The 24,429-nt window shown below is 39.0% G+C and overlaps 1 protein-coding gene across 4 annotated transcripts in view; it reads right to left on the bottom strand.

The window, feature by feature from the left end:
* The window catches only part of USP10 (ubiquitin specific peptidase 10), a 74,406-nt gene that overhangs the window by 2,817 nt on the left and 47,160 nt on the right, over nt 1-24,429 (bottom strand). For all 4 annotated transcript variants that reach the window (XM_077830714.1, XM_077830716.1, XM_077830715.1 and 1 more), the window contains 9 exons: nt 23,604-23,695; nt 17,302-17,411; nt 16,713-16,768; nt 14,789-14,892; nt 14,359-14,458; nt 12,376-12,556; nt 6,034-6,199; nt 2,615-2,759; nt 1,115-1,180 (listed from right to left, as the gene is read on the bottom strand). In XM_077830714.1, the coding sequence (XP_077686840.1) occupies nt 1,115-1,180; nt 2,615-2,759; nt 6,034-6,199; nt 12,376-12,556; nt 14,359-14,458; nt 14,789-14,892; nt 16,713-16,768; nt 17,302-17,411; nt 23,604-23,695 (1,020 nt within the window). The remainder of the gene's footprint in view (nt 1-1,114; nt 1,181-2,614; nt 2,760-6,033; nt 6,200-12,375; nt 12,557-14,358; nt 14,459-14,788; nt 14,893-16,712; nt 16,769-17,301; nt 17,412-23,603; nt 23,696-24,429) is intronic.

The raw sequence follows: 24,429 nt of genomic DNA, 5'->3' as shown, positions 1-24,429 counted from the left end.
TCATCCCAGAGGTGAGAATTGTTCCACTAAAGTAACTGCTGCCCTCCGCTGAGATTGCCAGTCTTGATGGTACCTTCTGTAACCTGTTATACCACCTAAACAGAACTGGATCCAAACTACCTCATCACACAAGCCCACCAGGGCTGGAACTAAACTGGTGACCCAGAAGTGAAAAGCTCCAGCCCCCTGAGCTTTTTCTTCTGATGCTAATCCAAATAAGCAGGTGCAAATCTTACTAATCTATGTATAGTTTTTAAAAACTGTGGAAATTAATGTTTTGTTTATTAATAAAATGCTTCTGAATATTTACACCAGTTTCCATTCTTTAATACCAATAACAGTCTTTCATTTGCTACTTCAATATATTCCTACCATAAAAATGTCACTATGTAACAGTCAACTCAGTGGCACCTCCCTAGTCATACAATATGCTATTCATACACTGCAAGAAGAACTCATCTTGAAAGTGTTTAGAACGATGCAATGAATCAATATCAAACTGGCAATTTTAAAAGACATCTGAAAAGTTACCCTACAAATCAGTGGTATGTGTCAAATATAGCGAAATTAAAGTTGTAGATGTTCTTCTGGCTACACAAGATGTATTTACCATTCGAGTCGCATGTCACTAACACCAATTCATCATCAATAACAGTTATGCTCTACAATTTGTGTTAAGTGTCATCATAAATGAATAATACTCACGGAAGAGTAGATACTTAATATTTAACCTCATTGAGAAAAAATGAATATTGATGTACACCACTTGAGACAGAGCAGACCTATATGCATCTTAATAGAGGCTTTGCAGTCTGCATTCTTTCATTGAAAAGCAAGTATCTATATACCCTGTGCAGGATGGATCTGGTACAGAACTGTGATCCTATGTTACTTAGGCAGAAGCTGAAACAATGTGACAGGAATCACATAATCGGAATATTCAGTACTTATGCGTCACTTTACACTAGAACTTACTACCCCTGCAAGTTACATCACTTTAATTTAAAGTAAACATTTTATAATCCTAGTCACCAGTAACTACAACATTTCCACAACCAGAATTCCTGTAAGTAATGCAATATTTTGGGATAGAGTGACATAAACGGCTAAATACCTGCAAAGAGCCGGTAGGTTCTTTGGCCTTTAAAAATCTTGCTTTTCACACCCGGAGATAGTAGCTCTGAAAAAGCAAAAACCAACACTTTTAACAAGATAAACACTTTTGTGTTAACTGATGTCGGGTGAACATTTATTTCCAAGTAAGAATCAAATAGTTTTTCATCTGAAGGTTCCTACATCAAAGAAATGGCTGAAACCTCAGCACGCTGACACTGTAGACACTGAAGTCTTTTCTGTGGTGGGAGACAAGGGGGTCAACTTCTAGTTTCTTATGGCCAGAGCACCAGCCTTTGCATATGGGATTTCAAGCAAGAGTAGCATTCAAAGCTACCCCAGGGATACAGAGGAGAGGGGGAAAAGGGCCAAGACATAGTTATCTCCCCTGCCATGCCTCTTGTGAGAGGATGAGAGGGCCAGCCTGTAAACTGCAGAGATTGTAAAGAATATAGCAGTTGCCTGTCTTGCTTGACCAAAGCAACCTGTAACACGTGCTTTACAGATTTCAACCTCCCCAGTATGTCTTAAAAACAAACAAACCCCAAGATCAAACTATACTATCTGGCAAAGTAAACACATCATTTATAATGTATCCCTACATAATTAGCCTTGCAATTTCCAGGTAGCTTGGAACATATTGCAGACAGCATAAAAATATTGGTCAATCTGAACTAATGGTTGACTGAACAGTCAATGTCAGAATAAAAAGATTCGATGCAGCAAGGTACATATATTATTCTAGTGTTTACATATAACACACACACTTTATAAAAAGGAATAGATCTTAAAATTTAAAAATTGAAGAAACTTTATAATGCATTAACACTTGAAATCTGACCTACCTATTTGATTGCTTTGATGTTTTTAGTTTGGTCTTAAAAAAAGTTTCTCATTTCTCCTCTCCAGCCCGATCAATGGTTTTTATTATGGTGCTTTTACCACCTCTTTGGATGGATTCCAAGCTGAAGAATTTTTATTCATTATTTATACCTTGTCCAGGGTACTCTAATCAGTTGAGGGAGGGCACTGTACGAACACATGGTACACAGTCATCCCTCAGCCCTGAACAGCTTACAGTCTTAGGCCCCAATTCTACAAGTTCCACTCAGCTGGACGCTGGAACTGCATGAGCCCTCACTGAAGTCAATGGAGCCTGATAAATGTTCCAGGGTTTGCCTATGTGGAGTTCTTTGAAGGACTGAGATCTAAATTAAGACAGTACAGGCAGCAAGTGTTGTAAAATAAAGCCTGAGCACATCAGCTTGGAGCATCACTGGACTGGATTCCCCTAATCCACAGCTAGCACAGACACAAAATAAGGCACACAAGATAATAAAGATTTCATTTAGATTAGAAGAGTTTTCGCATGTATACAACCCAACAGAAAAAAATCAAGTCTCTCCTACACTGAGCTTGCAAAAATTCACTATTATACTTTGGAAATCGTAGAACATTCTCTTTTCCTCAAAACAAAAAAAGTTTTATTTCAGAGCTTCACCTTTACTAATTTCCAGGTCAACGGGATACTCAATATTCTTGATAAGCTTCTGGCATCCACCAGTTTTCTCATATACAAATCTTTTGAGGTGTAACACAAGAACGGGAGGGAGCTCTTCTAGGGTCACCCTTCGACTGATCTCCACCTAATACAGAGAACACAAAAATGCTTTAAAATTAGATCTTAATTTTAGGACCAGTATATCTTGAAGTTAACAACCCTTTTGAAAACAAAAAGCAAGGGAGCATGACTAATGTGTGTAGAACACAAATTTTACCTAAGTATGCCACTTGAAAGTACTGTGTTATTTTTATGTCTGTATTGTGTTAGTTTTATGACAAATATCCCGTTGTTTGTGTACTTTAAGCCTCTAAAGCGCATTGGATTTTCCCACTGAAGTGTTACCTTCAAGCAAAAAAGTATTACAATTTAATATAATGTCCATGTGTGGTTCTTTCAATGGGGGTTCTTTAATCTAGGGACTAACTATATATTTATGAAACAGAAAAAAAAGCTGATGGAAATGATGGAGTGCAACATTACGATTCAGAAATACATTTTTCCATGGATTAGTTTTGTTCTTCTTGCAGGATTACTTAACACAGTGTGATTTAGTAGGGGATGGGTCCTGCTTTGAGCAGGGGGTTGGACTAGATGACCTCCTGAGGTCCCTTCCAACCCTGATATTCTATGATTCTATGAAGTGCTGGAAATACTGGTACCAATGTAAGTACATATCACACACAGACCAGTTGCATATTATGTCACAGCACTGTATGTAGATAAGCACATAAGGATCATGACTGATGGATGAAACCGGAGTCACTGATCTAGTCAAAGGAGGTCAGGACTGATGACTATAACATAATATAGGAACAGAAAAGCCACTGAACGTTTTTCTGGTGCCTCCTTTATGCTACAAGACTCTTACTTCAAAGTACCCAGCACTGACAAACAAGTTATGAACAGCTAGAATTTACAGATGGCAGACTTTGACTTTCATCATGACTACATGTTTAAGTATTACTATACTAGGATAACGTAAATACCTAGAAGCTCTGCAACACCCTAAACCAGTGGTTCTCAACCTATTTATACATATGTGGCCCACAAGGTGTTATGTGGGCCACATCCAATATTATCTGTATGGTCCTGAGGATGTAAAATGGCTGCAGCTCTGTGCTGATTGGGCCGCAAGCAGGCCGCGGGTTGAGAACCACTGCCCTAAACACAAAGGGCTTAGAGTAATATTTCAGTCTTCACTTTTTGTCTTTAATTTTGTTTTATTAATGGACACATCTTTTTCATACCTCAAAAATGGTTGTTTCTTCTTTTTTTTAAAGAAAGCCTTAGGCTGAGGTTAAACACCAACATTTTAACTTTAAAGGGAAAAAAACTTTCGTGATTCTTAAGCGGGAGTGAAAATAGGGAATCAGAAGGGCAAGCTATATTTACGGTGCCTGGTTATCACTCCTAAACCTGAGAAACCACAAAAAGTGTAGCTTAAAATCTTGAGAATCTGAGGCAGTTAATGATGCTCTCACATTAAAGTTAAAGATCATATTTCAACACAGAATATTGCATAAAAATTTAAAACTAAACATAAAAAAGAAAAGCAACACCATTGTAGAATCTTTCAACCTGACAATTACTTTAGCACCCCCACCTGCTACAGAATGAGGACTAAAGCTTTACTTAGCTAATAATACTTTAAGATTGGGGGGGGGGGAGAGGGAGGGAGGGGGCACGCAACCCGCAAAACGTTATAAATATAGGACATGGATCCAAGAACTCTTGAGCACTAACTCTAACATTGACACTCTTTCTGGTGTTATTTAAATATCTTGGTTTTTTCCCATCTCAAATGTGTAGATGAAATACCTACCTGCCTTCTCCACAATGATGTTTTGAGAATTAACACACACTATAAACCACTAGGTATGCACTAAGAATTATTAAAGTTCAATATTTTCACAACATGTAATACAAAAACTGCTATTTTTTCCTGAATATCCTTTGAAAAAGATCTAAAAGGCGTTTTTGGATGCTTTTATTTCCACTCAAACACTAAACCAGACCAAATCACTAGCTCCTAAACTGAACACCCATTTCTTCCAAAACCCGTAACTGAACACTGGGTTGTCCTTAAAGAGGTTAAAACCATCTGCAGCAAAAACCAAAAAGAAGTGACTAGTAAAACAAAATCCTTGTGATAAATTATGATGAGCTTGCATTGCAAATGTTCCTTCCACATGAGAAGAAATCCCTAAAATATTTTCACACTTCCACTCCTATTAGAGGACTGGATACATAATCCTGAAAAAAGATGTCTGTCTACCTATAACTTTTCAAGGAAAATAGTTTTCCATCCATTCTCCAGTCACAATTATATTCTGAATGTTTAGATAAACAGTGAGGTAGGTAAGATATATGGAAACAATGCCTTCTGTGAAGAATGACCGTATGTGCAAAGGCCCCCTTTGCTTTCTTGTCTGTTTAAGGTAATTAAGAACACACTATACATGAGATTTTAATCTGAGCCCCTTCTGCTGACCAGGCACAGATGCGACTACGTAGATTTTAATTCTTTACTGACACACAGTAAATAGACCATAAGATCAGCCAGCTAGAGAAAAAGATGAGAATAGTGTGAGGAAACTCAAAGCAAAATATAATATATCCCATCATTCAAGACCAGAAATTGCCAAACTGCAATGCACAGAGAGCTGGCTGTGTAAACGGTGCTTTCCCAAAATAGTTTTAGCATGAAAACAATTGTTGTAGTTTTCATATGGATATTATGCTATCGTAGTTAAATGAGGCCCATAGTACAAAAAGAAGTTTGAGAACTTCTCTTACGGATGGTCACCACGCTGTTCCTTCTAACCCAAGAACAGAAAGCAACAGAGGTCAGTGTTCTGAGTCATGAGACCGTTATAAATATCTACTTCAAAAGCCAGGAAATACTCTGAACCCACCAACATTTTGAAGCACATCGGTCTTATTAGGAGTGTCTGGCAACGCCCACGTCACCTGAGTTTCTGTGCTTTAAAATTAGGGAAAACTTATTTTCCTTATGACAGTACATACTACCACTTCTCAAACAGTGAATTTAATTTATATGCCTCTCTGTCCCCACCCACAAAATCCCAAACCAACTATTACACCAGTTCTGCAAATACACTGATTTACTGTCAATAATTTTTCATTTATCAGAATTAGTGTGTCATCTTGTTTGAGTGACCTTGACTGTACATGTTAAATACGTAGTACACTTGTAGTATACCTTGCAATGTTAGCACCTCTTAACGTGAGGTTTAATGTTCAAGCAACTAGTGAAAAACCAACAGCTGTATGAAAAGCGCTTAAAATTCAATGTTTGACTATAAAAAGGTCCAGCAGACAAGACCAGAACACACCTCCTGTTTGGTTTTTGTGGTGTAACCCTGGACAGACTCTCTTGCCACCAAGCTTTCCAATGCATCCTGGACTGTGCGTATCTTGTCAGACTGGATATCCAGTTGTAGAGTGAAAAATGGCTGCAGAGTGGCAGACTCCTTAGAACTCTGCTGGTAAACCACAGATCTACAGAAATAGGAGACAAAGTTGAATATTAGATTTACAGTAGAACCTCAGAGATACGAACACCAGAGTTATGTACTGACTGGTCAACCGGACACCATGTGAAACCGGAAGTAACTAATCAGGTAGCAGCAGAGACCAAAAAAAAAAAGGCAAATATTGTAGGGTACCTACATTGCATCTTAAAGGTAAGCACATCTGGGCTGCCTGTCCCCACCCCCACCTGACACTTACAGCAAAATGCTGGGGCTGCCAGCCCAAGACAGCCAGAGCCAGCAGGGCAGAAGCAGTGCTGGGATCTGCGCCACTTTCACCCCCACCCTCCACCAGGAGGGGGACATGCTGTTTACACACACACACACACACACACACACACACACCTCCACCCACCCACCCAGCAGGGAGGGGAACAAGCTTGCAAACTCATGCCAGCACTGAGTAGGGCATTCAGCTGCTGCTGAAGCCTGGCCTGGAGCGTCCGGTGCTAGGCCCGTAGCCCAAACTGTGCTTTACTCAGAGTTACGGACAACCTCCATTTCCAAGATGTCCATAACTCTGAGGTTCTACTGTATTGTCATCCTTCAAAATTTAACAGTGGAAAAGCTACTAGTCAGGGTGTCTAAAAATTGATTTTTGGGAAAAAATAAAAAAGATTTTTCAAATTTAAATTTTTTTAATTGTTATTTAAATCATATTAAGTTTTCCTTTTTAAAATCAATCCACCTGCTACTAGAAAGAGGACACTGAAATGCAGCTATGAATCCACCCACATGTTCTTTACCTTAGACCTTAGTCCATCCCTTGCTTTGCTGCACATTGGGCTACCAAAATCAATACGAATATCAAGGTTAAGCATCAATTTCAGTAACCTGATTTCACTTTAATGCAATTTCAAGTACAATTATTTTGTTTAATATTTGTTAAAGTGTATAATTGGTTAGTATATTTAAATGCGTGTATTTATGCACGGCTTATTTGGCAAGACATCATACACTTGGAGGAGCATATGATCACTCTGTTTTCATTTTTCTTTTAAAGAACTTCAGTTGGGGTTACTGTGATGCCAACAAAAGCCGGGGTACTGTGGAATCATAGAATCATAAAATATCAGAGTTGGAAGGAACCTCAGGAGGTCATCTAGTCCAACCCTCTGCTCTAAGCAAGACCAATCCCCAATTTTTGCCCCAGATCTCTAAATGGCCCCCTCAAAGATTGAACTCAACCCTGGGTTTAGCAGGCTAATGCTCAAACCACTGAGCTATCCCTCCCCCCTAAATCATCCAATGTGATTGGGGGGGGGGAATCTTTGACAACTAAGCAAAAAAGAAACTGATTTTGAAGTATTGTGTTTTACAATTAATTATGTTTAAATCTACTAATCTTCTGTTAGTTTGGGGTCTTCAAAATAATTAGTCATTTTTCTTTACAAATTTTGTAGTATATTCACCTACTTCTATCCACAGTGTAAGAGAGTAACAGCTTGATTTATCAAAAACCTCACACATTGGGGAACAGTTACGCAGAAAGTGAAATTTACATTGAAGATATAAGTACCTACAATACAAAATCAAGTCTGTCATATAGGTTTTTCCAACACTGTTTCCCAAGCTGTCTAATAGAAGCTTGAAAATAAAATTACATTATCTTCTCCACTTGGCAAATGTCATATCTTCGCTATGATGACAACTACAAAAGAGCCAAAATAGCTCAGTTTTGTTCGCTTCTGTGGAACATGGACAGTTCTGGGAAAGGTGCTTGGAAATTAACTGTTGCTGCAGAGAAGCATATGGTGCTCATGCAGAAACTCAAAATGGTGACATTAACATTTTAATTTCTCAATCATGATGCTGGATTTTTGAAACATTACATGTTTTAGAACAGATATTTAGAATTGACAAGTACTAACGGTTATCTAGTCATTTTGTAATGTTGCTGTGAAAATTAACTGAGTTCAGGTTCTCTAATCATAATATTTTAAAATTTAAAATCTTTACATGGTTTCTAACAATATATTCCAGAATTGCTTTACGATTTGTTTTTTCCCACAGTCAGATTTTGCAGCCAGGCTTTGTTCACTTATTGGTTTGTCTTGAATAAAAACTGGAGTCTTTTAATCTTTATGTGTTAAAGTAACAGAACTAGCTTCCTATTTATATTTGGAAATTTAAATCCATTTCAGCCTTCATATGAAAACTGGAATATATGGTTTGATAGTAGTTTAATTGTTTGCCAAAGACACTGTAACAAAAGGAGATTTTTTAACTGATTTTCAGCTGTCTTGAATCTTGGTTGCAAATATATCTAATCACCCTTTGTTTTGAAGATGGTACTTAAAAGCACAATCAGTAATGTCTTTACAGCTAAATAAGTTATTGTTTGGCATGTTACAGTCCTTCAGAAAACTTTGATATAGCAAGTCTTAAAATAAACTACAATTCAACTCACACTGTTGAACTCTCAGAATTATCTGTTAAATATTAGCATAGAAGTTTAATGCTTGCACTGCAAGCTTGTATTAAAAACAGCTCCACTGATTCAGGCACAGGCCCGAAGCACCACAGAAGGTCAATCCATCTTTATATGGCTACGTATAGTCCTCAGAGTGAAAGGACTCTACCAAAGACAGTGGCATCTTTATTTCAGGTGACCATTGCCTTCGTGGCTTATATTTAAGGACAAAACCTTCAACACATGTGAAGGTTGATGTTTTCAAAAAAACAGATTCTCCACTGTTGAGAGTTGTGCTGTTTTGAGACACCTTCCTGTTCCCCCGCTAACCTGATTATTTAATGTAATAATTTACTGCAAAATATTGCAAACAAAGTACAGTACACAAACGCCAACCAGTTAAAACCAACAAACAGAAGATGAGATTAATCTAAAAATAAAGCTAATATTCCAAAATTTAATTTCCAATGATAAATGTTTTTTTAAAAAACAGAATTAGAAATACAAGTATAGCATTTTTGCAAAAGTACATAAAAGTACTGCATTTGATAGCAACAATATTGCTGGAGTTTAGGTTTGCATAACATTTAATATACAGAGCATTTTCTTTTGCAGAAACTACAGCAAAAGTTAGTCACAAAGGAAAAATGCAGCATTTTAAACAAAATACAGGATTTTTCAACCATAAGTTATTGGAAGGAGTTGAACAATAGTATGATATAGACATTTCTCATAAAATTTCTTTTGAAAATGTGTGTTGTTCATAATTTCCTTGCTACTGTAGTAGCGTTAACAGTGTTTACTGATACTAAGCGGGTGCAGCTAGTGTATAAAAAACAGCTTTTAAATTTCTTCAAAGCAAAGCTCTTCCCATGCATAAGCACACACCTGATTTCTTCATCACAAAGTATCTGAGAGAAACGTCAGTGCATCTTGTGAGCAACATTTTTGCCAGGCCTCTGACTTACATGTACGCCAAATTTGCATGAAAAATTGAAATTTGAACAAGTTATAAATGTAAAAGCACTCTGTCAATGCACAAAATCAGAAGCCTGACGAAAATGTGGACCTACAGATTTATGTTTAAGTGTTTATAGCCATCTACTTTTTTCTTCACAGAAAAATTATTTATAGAAATGATGCCTAAGTAGGAATGCAACAAATCAATTAAACAAATGTAGACGGCAGGCTAAAATCTATCTAAGCAGAATGGTGCCAATTCAACCATGTTTTCTTAGCGGTCTTTTCCATTTGATTTTTCTATTTCTGATGCTTTTACTTGGTGGACTACCGGCAATTTTGCCTTTAAATCCTCCCTATTGCCACCCTCAGCCTTAGCAGAGGAAGCTTTCCAACATCTCAAGATCGGATACTGTTTCTGCGGTCTACTGTGTGACCTAGTTTGTAGGCAGAATGAGATGGGTGGGGTGAAAGTAGACAACAGATGTGGAAATGGACGTTGTGGTTCTGCTGCTCAGTGCAAATTTATTCTCTTTTTAAGTAATCCCTCAAATTTTGTATTTTCTGTGGATTTCAACAGGGGACATAGTGTTCCCCCCAATATCCTTAATTTCATTTTAACTAATTTATGAAACAATCATACCAAGGTCTAAACTGCCCTGGCCATGACAAATACACACTTCCAATATATATACATAAGGGTATTTGACAAAGGATATGTGCACATGCCATCAACAGGGAAATTTTCCAGTAAGTACAGACATCTGTCTGCCAATTCTACGGAAAACGTCTTTTTATTTGCCAGCTGTCTGACTCAAATCTCTGAAGAATAATTTCAGTGTTTTGCATATGGAAGGAACCAACCAGCATTATTCATATTTCTAGACTGCATACCTGGCAACACAAGGAGTGCAAAACTAGCAATTAAATGTCCGCCCTCCATTTTAAACATAATTCTTCATACTCTAACATTAGTTGTTTTGGAATATGTTTCCTTTAAGTATTTACTCTGCCTTTATATTCTAAACCATTTATTTTTAAATAATGCTTTTAAACGATTTTTTTCACATCCCCTTTTTGTCTTCCTGTACTCATATCTGGGCCTTTGCCCCACATCACTGCAAGCTGTTGCAGGAATTAATAATTGAATTCAAAAAAGATTTCTTTGGGTGTGACTTTTTTTTTTTTTTTTCATAAAAACCTAGCGTAAGGCTAGGGCTCCATTGGAGAGCTTACGGCCATGCCGCGGTAGCACTGCTAGTGCAGAGACGAAGCCGACGGGAGAAAGCTCTCCTGCTGGCTTCGTTACTCAGCCCCCATGAGCAGCCGGAGCAGCTCTCCCACAGACAAGCTCTACCCACACCGGCGCTTACGTTGGTGTGATTTACGTCACTCTGGAGGGTCGTTTATTCACAGTGACATAAGTTATGCTGACATAAACCGTAGCGCAGAAATAACCTTAGTCTTTCTTGCTTCTGGGAAGCAGTGTTGTCTAAAGAACTGACAGTCAGTGTTCCCTCTAATTTTTCCCAAGGATGCGTGGAATGAATTTTGTTATGTGCACCAATATGGAGGTGAGGTGACACACATCACCTCCATATTGGTGCACATAACAAAATTCATGTGGTGGGGGTGGGGCTCAGTGTGTGGGAGGGGTTCAGGGCTGAGGCCGAGGGTTGGGGGTGTGTGAGGACTCCAGCTGGGGGTGTGGGCTCTGGAGCAAGGCTGCGGGTTTTGGGTGCAGGCTGCCCCAGGTTACGGCAGGGAAAGAGGACTCCCACAGCTCTTTCCGCCCCCCCCCCCCCCCCCGGCAGCACCTGGGCTAGGAGGGAGAGGCGCTTCTCCCTGCTGCGGCAGGGCTGGGGCCGCGGGATAGGTGTCTCTCCCCTGGCCACAGTAAGACCAGGCCAGGGTTGAGTTGGGGCCACGGCAAAGGCACCTCTCCCCCCAGCCACGGAAGGTCTGGGGTTGGGCTGGGGCACCTCTCCTCTGGCTGTGGCAGGTCTGGGGCTGGGCTGGGGGAGGAGCACCTCTCCCCCTGGCCACGGCAGGTCCAGAGCTGGGAGAGAGGCATCTCCCCTGTCACCCTAGAGCGTCTGCGCGGCACTTAATAAGCTGCTGCACACCTGCAAAGCTTAGACAGAATTTAGCTGACAGTCACGTCTTTTGAGTTCTATTCCCATTTTTCTCTACTCACTGGCTTTGAGAATTACACAAAACACTCACTATGTCTCAGTTAATCCACATATAAAAAGGGCTAGCACGTCACAAGACATCTCTAAACCTGAACTATTTAATTACTGTAAAGTCCTTCAGATCCTTGCATGAAAGCAACTATATATATGCAAAGTATATGTATTTTTTCAACTTCTTATTCATAAACAATTGTTGTAGGTATCTGTTCTTCAAGCCAACCTTTGCTCTGTAAAACATGTCACAAGATGCACCTATTATGTGACACGGATCACGAACTGATTTTTGGGAACTAACCTACACAACGACGTGAAATCTTTTGAACCCTCTCTTCTGGAAGACTGTTTCATGATTAGGATGTTATGCTCCCCTAGCCTTTGTGGACTAGACACATTTCCTTTTTAACCACAGAAAACTGGTCATGGAATAATTGTGCAGTCTCCGGTGGCTGTGTATCTTCTCAGTTGCAAAGCAATGGAAAAATTTATAGGGGAAGGCAATGCAGACCATGCCTCCACACAGCTGCAAAACAAGTATAATTTACTGTATTAAAAATAGACTAATAAAAGGTACCATACCTTATGTGACCACCAAAAATATCGGTAATAGGAGTCTGAACAAAGTCAGCCTGTCGAGTAACTGATGATTTGTTGCGGGGCCCTACTTGTTCCCATTCATCCTCACTACCTTCTCCTTGTTCATCCTGATCCTCCTCTTCGTTTATAGATTGCATCTCAGGACCATTGGAAACAAAGATTTCTTAAGGAGAAGAAGAAAAGTGTGTGGATATTGATTTATACAAATAAAATAATCCCCAACTTTTCCTTAAAAGGGGGAGAGAGCTGGTAAACAACAGAATTATCTTTACTGATTCGTAATAGGTCCCTATAGGACATGTCTGGAGTTGCAATGAGAGGTATAGCTTTAAAAACACACTATCAAAAGTTTTGATTCAGAATTTATATGATGTCGTTTCAAGTTTCTTATCCTCTTTATAGGAATAATAATCAGAAGATTAGGCGGCTTTCATATTTTACTTAAAAAAAACTTGTGAAAAGTCAACTTTCAGACAATATTCTGCACCATTCCTTGAGCATTTTGCAACTGGGAATACTTAAGTGATTAACAGAATGTAGTTTATCTACATAACTGCATACAAACCACACATGAAAAAACACATAAGTTCAATGTAGCTTTAGATAATTAACCTTTGCGGCTGTACTTTAGAAAGTTACGGGATGTTCTGGAAAATTAAAACCTTGGCTTCTCCAAGACACCGTTGTTACCTGGATATTTTACAGTGCACACAAAGTCTAGCAAATATTTGTATGGGTGCCAAACAAAGAAAGTTATGTACTTAATGTAGCTAGAGAATATGAAATGATAGTGCTACATCACAGAGAATTTACCCAGTTAAATAGATTGGATATCAAACCTTAAAAAAAAAAAATTCATAATGACAAGACTGTACTACTGTAGTAGTAATGTTTTATTTTTAAATTGGGAAACCATCAAACACAAAAATAAAACAGTTGCCATAAGACAAAGCTCCATTTTTAAGTTCACTGTAAATCCTGTCAGCTCTTTCAGGCTAAGATGTGGAGTTTTCAGTTTGTATTTTTTGCACTTCAGCAACAAAGCATTAGTAAAACCAGTTAATATGTTCTCTTATAAATGGATACAAAATTATTAAAAATTCTTTGTCTAGGAAGCTTGCAGTGCAGAAAACAACAAGAGCTTAACCAACGGTTGATTAGAGGTCACTGACATAAACTACACAGGTGGTGGTGAACGTGCGGGCTGCATGCAGCCCATCAGGGTAATCCGCTGGTGGGCCGCCAGACCATTTGTTTACATTTATACGGCCGCCCACAGCTCCCAGTGGCATCGGTTCGCCGTTCTCGGCCAATAGGAGTTGCGGGAAGCGGCGGGCCCTTGGGCCGCAGGTTGTCCACCGCTGCGCTACACTGTCTCAATCAGGTAGAAAAAGCAATTTTAAAACCATAATTTAGATACTGTGAATAGTTGGAAACCACAGCTATAACTGGTAGACAAAATCTGTTTTAAAGTAAATCATCCTGAGTTTTGATCATTCTCTCACTTGAGTTGGGTACACTTACAATACAGAAGCCAGCAGCTAAGGAAGGGAGTTCATACCTTCAACAAGAAGCTACTTTATTATCAGATCAAGTCCAATATGCCTATATGACCAACCTAACTGGGGAAACACCTCATTTGTTCAGTAGCTTTCATTATAACACCTCGTATCTTTGCCAAAAAAAAAAAAAAAAATGCTCTCCACAATTAAATTTGGCATGTATGGTCCCATTCTATCTATTTACTGATTTTCACAATGAAAACCTGTTAAAAAAAAAAGCTATAGATTTCTGTCTTTTGTGTAAGCTCCCTCTGGAGCTATATCATAACTGGCATCTTCCCCACACGTTCAAACCACTCTCCTAGAGTTAACTCATCCTCCCTCCTTTCACCCTTCCAAAAAAGAAAACCATTTTTACAACAAGTATTTGAAAATGAATTCAGCTTGGTACAAAAGAGCTTACTTTCATTGTGTGGGGAAAGAAGTTTCTTTAGGGTCAGCATTTCCTCATGTAGCCCATTTAGGATAAATCCCAGATATTCTTCAGCATCTTCTTGTCTGCCCTGAATACAAGATTAATTTTTAAAATTATTATATCGCTGTATGGTGTCTACAATTTTAAGTAGATTCAGGACATTGTCTCCTTAATTTTCAGATACTTTAGTGAAACTGCAAGGTATTTTGTATCAGACAGCACTATCAGAACTCAGAGCCTAGGAGGGAAAAACTAACTTTAACTGTGAAATATAGTTTTTGTGTGAAACACACAGGACTGATTTTATGGCTTTTATTTTGTTAAGAAAAATAATATTACGAATACTGGCTGCTTTGAAATGCAATTTACTTTATGTACACCGTTAGAGACACGCACTTTAAAGATTTTTAAACAGCACCTTTTCTGACAGGCTTGACTTGATAACCGTCAGGAGCCTATAGATGTATGTTGGTTCAAAGGCAGCTCCAGGCCGGATGTCTCTCGCAATTTTATCACCTAAAGCTGCAAGGCAAATGGAATGACATAATATCAAAATAATCTATATTGAGAAAGCATGAAGTGGAAAGATTAAGAGGAAAGCTTGACTCACTGCTTCAACAAATAGTTATATGACCAAGCAGCTGAAATAAACCATACTCAAATGACATGTTATGAACTGTTTGACCAAAGGAAGACTGACTGTATTAAGATTTAATTTTTTATGTTTTCCAGAGAAACTATTAAAGTGTATTAATGACTAACAAGTTCAATGTCAAAAAATGTTTCAAGAACTTATATTTTCCCCCTTTATAAGAACATTCACCGCTCTAGCATAAATGCATTAATTTTACTCCACAAAACCTGCCCAAACAAAAAGAACATCTTCATCCTCTAACTTAACAAATGGTGTGTGGTGTTTATTTTTTTTAAACAGACATATTTTAGTATAGCATTGTATTAGCTACTATCAGCATTCACATAAAGTGTCACCTGCAAATCTCACTATTTCATCCATTTAGAGCACTTTATCTAACAGTGTTAAGAACTGTACCCCACACACACCCTTTTTTCTGTTTTACGCCTGTTACACAGGCTTCAGAGATCTTAAGTGGTTTTGGAATCCAGAACTGATTTTAAAATAGTATTTTACCAACTAAGATTCTCTTAAGAATCTCTACAATATGGCCTTTTCTTCTGCAACTTTCCTTAAGCATCATGTATCTACTTGAATATGTAGATGGTCCAGAAAAAGCTAACACCAAGTCAGTATTTTAAAAGATGTTAGTCTCTTACACTTTACCAAATGGAGCTGACCAGAACATATGAGAAAATGAATGAATTTACAATTCTGGAATTTGGGTTTTTTCCGTGTGTCTACGTTGTACTCATAGAAAAACCTATTCTTAAGTTTATGTTCCTATTACTAATGGGTCACTTGTTACATTATATATCAACTAAGGAAAAACCCATTTATTTATCTAGCATGTGCATAGTTGTGTAGCCAAGCGATGGCATCTTCACTGGCATGATGCAGTTCTTCTAGGCCACCGCTGAATCTAGTCAGCAGGCATTCATTGACAATGTGCGTCATCGTCTGCGTTGCACCGCAGCTGCACAAAAGGCTGTCACAAAGGCCCCAGCGATACTGGTTGGCTGCACAGAGACCTTGCCCGGTCCGGAACCTGTTCAACAGGGACCACTGGCAACGAGGCAGGTCAAAATCAGGCGGGCAAATTGTGGGGTTGGGAAAAACCCATAAAAATTATTGACACTGAATGTTCAAACTAATGAAGACATCTGGCCTCAGAAACTATGCTGACAAATTACCATGTGTAGTTAAAATGACCCCAAAAATTAATCACATAAGATTGATTTGTTTCACAGAGGCAAAAACTAAAAGACAAACCAAAGAAATGTCTCACCTGTTTGGAAATCATTGGAACTGATGACTCATTTCCATAGTGTCTTTTTGTAGTAAGAAACACTACCATTAATTATCTAACCCAGAATAGTATAACAAATGCACATAAATTCCTCAAGTAAAACTATTATTTTTGTAAATGCATAATACAATGGATTAGTCTGAGATAAAATGAAACCCATGAGACAGCTTAATTACAAAGAAAAATGCTCTCTCTTTCCTTATGTATGTGATGGATCCTTTTCAGGTACAGCACAAGTCATATTTGGAAAATTATGTATATTGCAGTAGTGCTTATGAACTCCAAACCCATTATATCAGGCACTACCCAAAACACACAATAAGGAGAGGATCCTGCCCTCAAAGAGCTTATACCATTTGATGTTTAGCAATCTATTTTGAAGACTCTTTCCCCACTCACCTTGTTTTGCTTTAGGAGGTACTGGCATATTAGTGAACTCGTTCATGAGACGAACACTGAAATAGAAAGGAAACAACTTGGCATCACCAGCATGTTAACTAAATATTATTTATTAATACAGGATCGATTTCCATGCAAATCAGTTAAAATATTAGATCAAAGTGGGTCCTGGCAGGCCAAAATCAAGCTAAGAACATGCTATAATAAAGTGAGTAATATTAGGTTCAAATATGTGAAAATTAACATGGTCACTGCTAAGGTAAAAATGGATAATTTAGGTCTTAGAGCTTTATTACAATCTACTGTTGCAGATTCACTGCACTTTGATATATCTAAAGTGATGTTCCTGAACTGTTCCTAAGCAAAGATTAAATAAATACTCTCCTCCCTTCACTGTCTACCATAATTAAAACCACAAGCTGACTACAAAAGCCAAGTGTCATTAAATAAACCAAAACCCATAGCCTACTGAATGTAATTATGTATCAAGTTTCGTCAACTGCAATACTACAATGGTTTGTTAGACCTCTGTGTTCAACTATTTAAAACTATGAAACTAAATACTAAGATTTTCCAACAAATTACTTACAAACTGTCTATCATTGGTGTTGAGGTGCATGGCCGCTGTGATTTTGAATACACTGGAATTGACTTCATTAGGTGATACATCGGAGGGCAAGCAACCAAAGCCTGCAGTGTCTGTCCATTGTATTAAGGAGCTATTCAGAAAATATAGTATATACATTAAATATCCAAAGACAAACTTTGTGCAGTGCAGGAAGTAAAATCCTTTATGTGCATACAAAGGACCAATGCAACAATCACAATTAAATTAATGAAAGGATTTTCCCCATCCTGTTAAAAGATAATGCTCCTACTTTCAATTCACAAGAGTCACTTGAAAATAAACATACAATATCGCATGATATAATTTAATTCTAGTCACATATTTTAACTAGGGCTGTCAAGCAATTAAAAAAATTAACTGCAATTAATCACGCTGTTAAACAATAATAGAATACTATTTGTATAAATTTATATAAATATTTTTGGATGTTTTCCACATTTTCAAATATATTGATTTCAATTACAACACAGAATAGAAAGTATACAGTGCTCACATTATATTTTTTTATTATAAATATTCTCGCTCTATTTTACAATTCACTTAATACAAGTACTGTAGTGCAACCTATCATGAAAGTTGAACTTACAAATGTTGAATTATGTACAAAAAATAATGGCATTCAAAAATAAAACAAAGTCCACTTAGTTCTACTTCTTGTTCATCCAATCACTCAGACAAACAAGTTTGTTTATATTTACGGGAGATAATGCTGCCCGCTTCTCATTTACAATGTCACCTGAAAGTGAGAACAGGCGTTCACATGGCACTGGTGTAGCCGGTGTTGCAAGATATTTACATGCCTGATGCACTAAAGATTCATTATATCCCTCACGCTTCAACCAGCATTCCAAAGGACATGCATCCATGCTGATGGTGGGTTCTGCACGATAACGATCCAAAGCAGTGCAGACCCACGCATGTTCATCATCTGATTCATATGCTACCAGCAGAAGGTTGATTTTCTTTTTTGGCGGTTTGGGTTCTGTAGTTTCCGCACTAGCGCCTTGCTCCACACCCTATTCCAGTCAGATTTTGGAAGGCACTTCAGATTCTTAAATCTTTGGTCGAGTGCCATGGCTATCTTTAGAAATCTCACATTGGTACCTTCTTTGCGTTTTGTCAAATCTGCAGTGAAAGTGTTCTTAAAACGAACAACATGCTGGTGATGGGTCATCGTCCGAGACCGCTATAACATGAAATATATGGCAGAATGAGGGTAAAACACAGAGCAGGGGGTATACAATTCTCCCTCAAGGAATTCAGTCACGAATTTAATTAACACATTTTTTTAACATGCATCATCAGCATGGAAGCATATCCTCTGGAATGGTGGCCAAAGCATGAAGAGGCATATGAATGTTTAGCAGAGCTGGCATGTAAATATCTTGCAATGCCAGTTACAGAAGTCCCATGCGAACATCTGTTCTCACTTTCAGGTGACATGGTAAATAAGAAGTAGGCAGCAATATCTCCTGTAAATATAAACAAATTTGTTTCTCTTAGCAATTGGCTGAACAAGTAGTAGGACTGAGTGGACTTGCAGACTCTAAAGTTTTATATTGTTTTGTTTTTGAGTGCAATTACGTAAACTAATTTGTAAGTTGTGCTTTCACGGCAAAGAGATTGCACTATGGTACTTGTATGCGGTGAACTGAAAAAATACTATTTCTTTTATCATTTTTACAGTGCAAATATTTGTAATAAAAATAATATAAAGTGAGTACTGTACACGTTGTATTGTGTTGTAATTGAAATCAATATATTTGAAAATGTAGTAAAACATCGAAAATATTTAATACATTTCAATTGGTATTCTATTGTTTAACAGTACAATTAAAACCATGATTAATCACAATTAATTTTTTAAATTGCAATTAATTTTTTTGAGTTAATCGTGTGAGTTAACTGTGATTGACAGCCCTAATTTTTAATTTTAACATTTCAAATAAAGGTAAGTGTGCTATATAGTTTAGGAAAAGGAGAGAACTTCTGTAAAACTTCCCTCTGACTGTTCCCAACAATATAAAACTACATGTGATAGTCTGAAAGATCCTATCTGAAAAACTATTGCAGAGAGAAGCCACAAGACAAAGCAAGATGGCATTTGTCTCTTGTTTGTCAGGCCTCACACAGTAAGAAAAAATCCCAAATAAATGAACAAAAAATCCCACGTCAACAATAAAACCAAATACTCATATCTGAGTATGCCTATTTAATCATGTCTTAGGACAGATAGCTTCTCATGAATGAATGAATGGAATGAAGCAGACATATTTTTGAGGGTATGATATAGAAGACTAGTAAGTCTTGTATTTCTCTTTTTTTTTTTAGTTCACCTGAAAAGAGGTTACTCACCCTGTGCAGTAAATGAGGTTCTTCGAGATGGTGTCCTTGTGGGTGCTCAATTTCAGGTGTTGGTGCACCCCTGAACCTTTGATTGAAGAATTTTAGCAGCAGTACTTGTCTGAGTTGCACATGCGCTCTCCCCGTCTCACACCATTGTTGGAGCCTATCAAGAACCATGCAACCAGACCACCCTCAGTTCCTTCTTCACCCCGAGTCCACAGATTGAACTCTGAAGTAGAGAGGAGAAGGGTGGGTAGTGGAGCACTCACAGGGACACCATCTCAAAAGAACTTTTTATTTCAATTTCGGAACTATCTGAAGGTTCTGCCATTTCCAAGCAGAAGCTGTCCAAATGGATTTCTGGATACATTCACCTATGATACCAACAGCATGACATACAACCCCCACTGAAGACCTGAACACACTCTGCCAGGCCATTATCAATCTTAGTAGCTTTTCTCAATAGCGTGCCAATCATGAACATATATAAAGCTGGGCATCCGTGCACACCTTTACAAAACACTATGTGATAGATCAGAGCTCAAGATTGGATGCATTGGTAGGACTTAAGAGTATTATCAATTACTCATACAACTCCAAAGCCCCTTCCATCCACCATGGGGCACTGTTCGACAGTCACCTGAAGTGGAGCACCCACAGGGACACTCCTCAAAGAAAAGAAGGTTACTCATCTTATGCAGTAACTGAGGTTTTAGTGACTTTCTGAAGGTCTTGCTTCTCTCAAGGTGGAACACTAAGGCGTGTGTGACATCCAGGGTGTGTAATATTGAGTCCCGTTTGCTCCCATAAGCTTTGGGGAAGAATGAGGGAAGATGGATTGGTTGGCTCAGGTGGAAAGAGAATGGCACTTTATGTAAAAATTTAGGGTGAGGTCCTAGGGTGACCTTATCTTTGAAGAAGATAGTATAAGATGGGTGTGCCATGAGGGCTCCTAACTCTGCCACTCATTGGCAGACGTAATAGTGACTAAGAATGCAGGCAACGTTGTCTATCATTACCCATATAGTCTCATTCCTCATCAATGGTAAAAAATGCAAGCACGAACTGTGAAGTGAGATTTATGTGTAACAGTGTTTACACAGGAAACCACCTGCCCTGAATTGTGTGACGTTGTAGGCGAGCCACCCAACCTATGAAGGAGGCGCTGGTTGTGAGAATCAATGAAGGTGCAGTCTGTGTGAAAGGAACTCCCACGCACACACTGTTGGGTTATGTCCACCAGTGTAGTGAGTCTGACACTGAATGGCATTATGAGTCATCCGTTTAGGCTGTGTCTGTGTGATATGCAGACGGTTCTATCACAGCACTATCGTCCAGTTAGGGAAAAACCATCACTCCATCTGTGGAGTTTGTGGAGGTATGCCACCACTACCACGAGCACCTTCGCAAAAACCCAAAGTCTTGCTGACAGGCCAAATGGCAGAACTTTGTATTGATAACATTCTGTGTCCAGAGTAAACTTGAGGAACCTCCTGTGTGTGAGATATATGGTTACATGAAAATAGGCATCTTGGAAGTCGAGGGCTGAAAACCAGTCCCCCCCCATTCCAGTGCTGATATTATTGTTGCTAATGTGACCATCCTGAACCATTGGACCCTTACTAATTTGCTGAGATTTCTGAAGTCTAAGCTAGGCCCCCATCTTCTGTTCTCTTGCTGGGTTAAGAAGTAGTGGGACTAAAAGCCCTTCCCCTTCTGTGTTGTGATGGTATGTGTTCCAAAGTACCCAGATGTAGGAAGTGGTTTACTTCTTACTGTAGAAAGTGTTCTTGAGAGAGGTCCCTGAAGAGGGATTAGGAGGGAGGATGGGTGGAGGAGATGGAGATGAATGGTATTGTATAGCCTGAATGGATTATCTCCAGAACCCATTTGTCCGCAGTGATGGATTGCCACGCTGGATAGAAAGGGATCAACCGGTATCCGAAATGGGGGATGGTTAATGATGGCATCAGCACAGAAGAATGGGGAAGATCTTTTAGGCCCTCAACCAAACCCTCAAAATTGTTGTTTTGCAGAGAGCTGGTGGGATGTCGATGATTGAGCTGGAGGTTGGTGACACTTTGGACACTTCTGTCTTTGCCTTTACATATCATAGTGCCTCTATAGTGAGGTGCATGGGACAGACCCTGCGTGCTGTATAGGGTAGTATTTACCCAGTTTTCTTTTTGACGTAGGGGGTGTATATACCCAGGGAGTGGAGCGTCACCCTTGAGTCTTTCAGGGTATGAAGTGACTCATCAGTTTTTGCCACCAACGGCTTCTGGCCATCCAATGGGAGGTCCTTGACAGTGGATTGTACCTCCCTTCGGAAGCCAGTCCAGTGGAGTCGTGAAACTTGATACATAACTATGGCAGTGGCCGTGGAACGCACTGCTGTACTGGCTGCATCTAAAGGTGGTTCTGGATAGGCGTTGGCCCTCTGAAATTATGGACTTAAACTGGGTCTCATTCTCAGTATGACGTAAATAAATTCAGCAAGTTTGGAATAATTTGTGTGGTTGTATTTTGCCATCAGGGCAGCATAACTGGCAATCCAGAACTGATGAGTGGCATATGAACACACCCTACAACCAAAAAGATCTAAACATTTCCACTCTTTGTTGTATGGAATGGATCTAGGTTGCTGTTGTCTGTCTCGTTGGTTGACAGCATCAACCACTACTGAATTTGGTGTGGGCTGAGAAAATAAGAACCCTAGTCCTGTAGGGGAATGTAGTACTTCCTATCTAGTCACTTGCAGGTGGGCAGTATCATAGCTGGGATTTGCCATATGTTTTTGGCTGGCTCCATGAATGTGTCATTTATGGGAAGTGCAATTTTAGATGAGGAGGATATATGGAGAATGTCCAGTCATTTGTATCAGTGATTCTTTTAAAGAATTCTTGAAAGTGTTTAAGATCATCTGCAAATGTAGGCGGCAGCGGCATTATGGCCTCATCTGAGACAAGGAAGAAATGTTGGTGATGTATCCTGTTCCCAGACTCTCTCCTGTTCTTCAACGCTTTCCTCAGGAGACTCTGAAGGTGCAGCAACTGAGGGTGGTGGGGGAGATCTAATCCTCTCCTGGTATCGACTTGGGAGTCTGGAGTACTGTCTCCCGTATGTGATCCAGGGTTCCCAGTAGGGCCATTGAGTGGGGAATGGCATAAGCGGTGGCATCCATGGGTGGCCATAACTGAACGTCAGCCCTCTGATGAATTTTAAGATTGCACAGGTGGACCCAGAGCTGCAGTAGATTGAATGGGAGAGGAGCGCTGAGATGAGAAGGCACACTCCTCTTCAGTATCTACTTCCTCACTAGAGGATGGAGGAGCCAGCAGTGAAGTGGATATATAAATGGGGAAAAGAATATAAATGGGGGACAAGAGATAAGTAAACCTAACTAGGGTACTAAAAAGACTACTCTAAACTATTCTAAATATAGCTATCAGTCTTAACACTGCTGGGAGCTCCGTCTCAGGCCTAGGACGGTTGAGAAAGAACTGAGGAGGGTCAGGTCACGTGGCACTAGATTGGTGCCGACAGCAGCACGAGACGGGGAAAGTGCATGCGCAACCCAGATGAGCATTGCTGCTGAAATTCTCCGATCAAAGGCAGGGGATGCACCAACACCTGCAATGGAGCACCCACAGGGACACTCCTCAAAGAAGAACCCACTATTTCTTTTGGTATACAACTGAAAGGACTTTTGAAACATAAAATAATCATTGCTGAAGTATACAAATATTTTTTAATTGTATGCAAAACTGATAATTCAGACAGTTAATGCAGCTAATTAGAACCACTGTCAATCTAATGCTGCAGGTCTATTGTGTATTCTAGATAACACTGACAATTACCATACCATACAAATTAATGCATTTAAATTAGATTTCATTTCCCCAAGGTAAGGATACAGCGTTGATATAGCACCAGTTTCCTTTATTGATCAGCCCTCGTGGTTGCAAAGATACTGGTTTATGTATTAATTTTACATTCTCCAGTAATTCTGTAGAATTAAAAATAGTAAGTTTAGCATCAAAGAAATGTACAAGGTAACTAGCAAACACCAAGTTAATTCAACAATACAATGCAAGTCACTCCTCTAAATTCCTAACAACAAATTTTTCTGCCTCAAAGCCTGTTTTTGGCTAAATTTAAAGTACTGTTGCCCCTTTTTGACCCACACAGCCAGTCAAAGTTTAGGACCCTATGGATGTTCCAGTTGGATGTAGAAATTAATGGAGTCTGGTACTTTCTCAGATGCAATCTTGTTTATTTACAAGTAATGTACATGTCCCGCTTCTCTGAATGCAGAATGAATGAAGAACAAAAGAAGCAGTTTCTTAGCTTACAGCTCCAATCCTCTTTAGCCAACAGACACAAAAGCTCTCTCTCAAGGATCACACTGTGCTCACCAGCTACTGCTTGGCTTTCTTGCTTTTTTTGCCTCTGCCTTCCCTCACACACACACCAATACTCAAAAAAAGCTCTCCATCCACTTAATCCAAATTCCAGAGCAGGTTCACAAACCCCTTATCTCTTAGGTTGGTGGCTTCTGATTAATTCATTCTGAAAGTTATATTAATTAAAGGGTGCGTTCACATCCAGCCTCAAAGATGCAGTCCGCAGTACTCCTCAGCATATCAGATACATCCTTTTCAGTGAAAGATTATCTCCAATTTGGGTGAGGGTTAATATCAAATCTTTAATATTCCTACTCCTATGATCTTATAAAAACCA

Source organism: Eretmochelys imbricata, chromosome 12 (assembly GCF_965152235.1).
Source record: "Eretmochelys imbricata isolate rEreImb1 chromosome 12, rEreImb1.hap1, whole genome shotgun sequence".
NCBI lineage: Eukaryota > Metazoa > Chordata > Testudines > Cheloniidae > Eretmochelys > Eretmochelys imbricata.
Note: the sequence above shows the minus strand (reverse complement) of the source record. Positions and strands in the feature narration are given on the sequence as shown.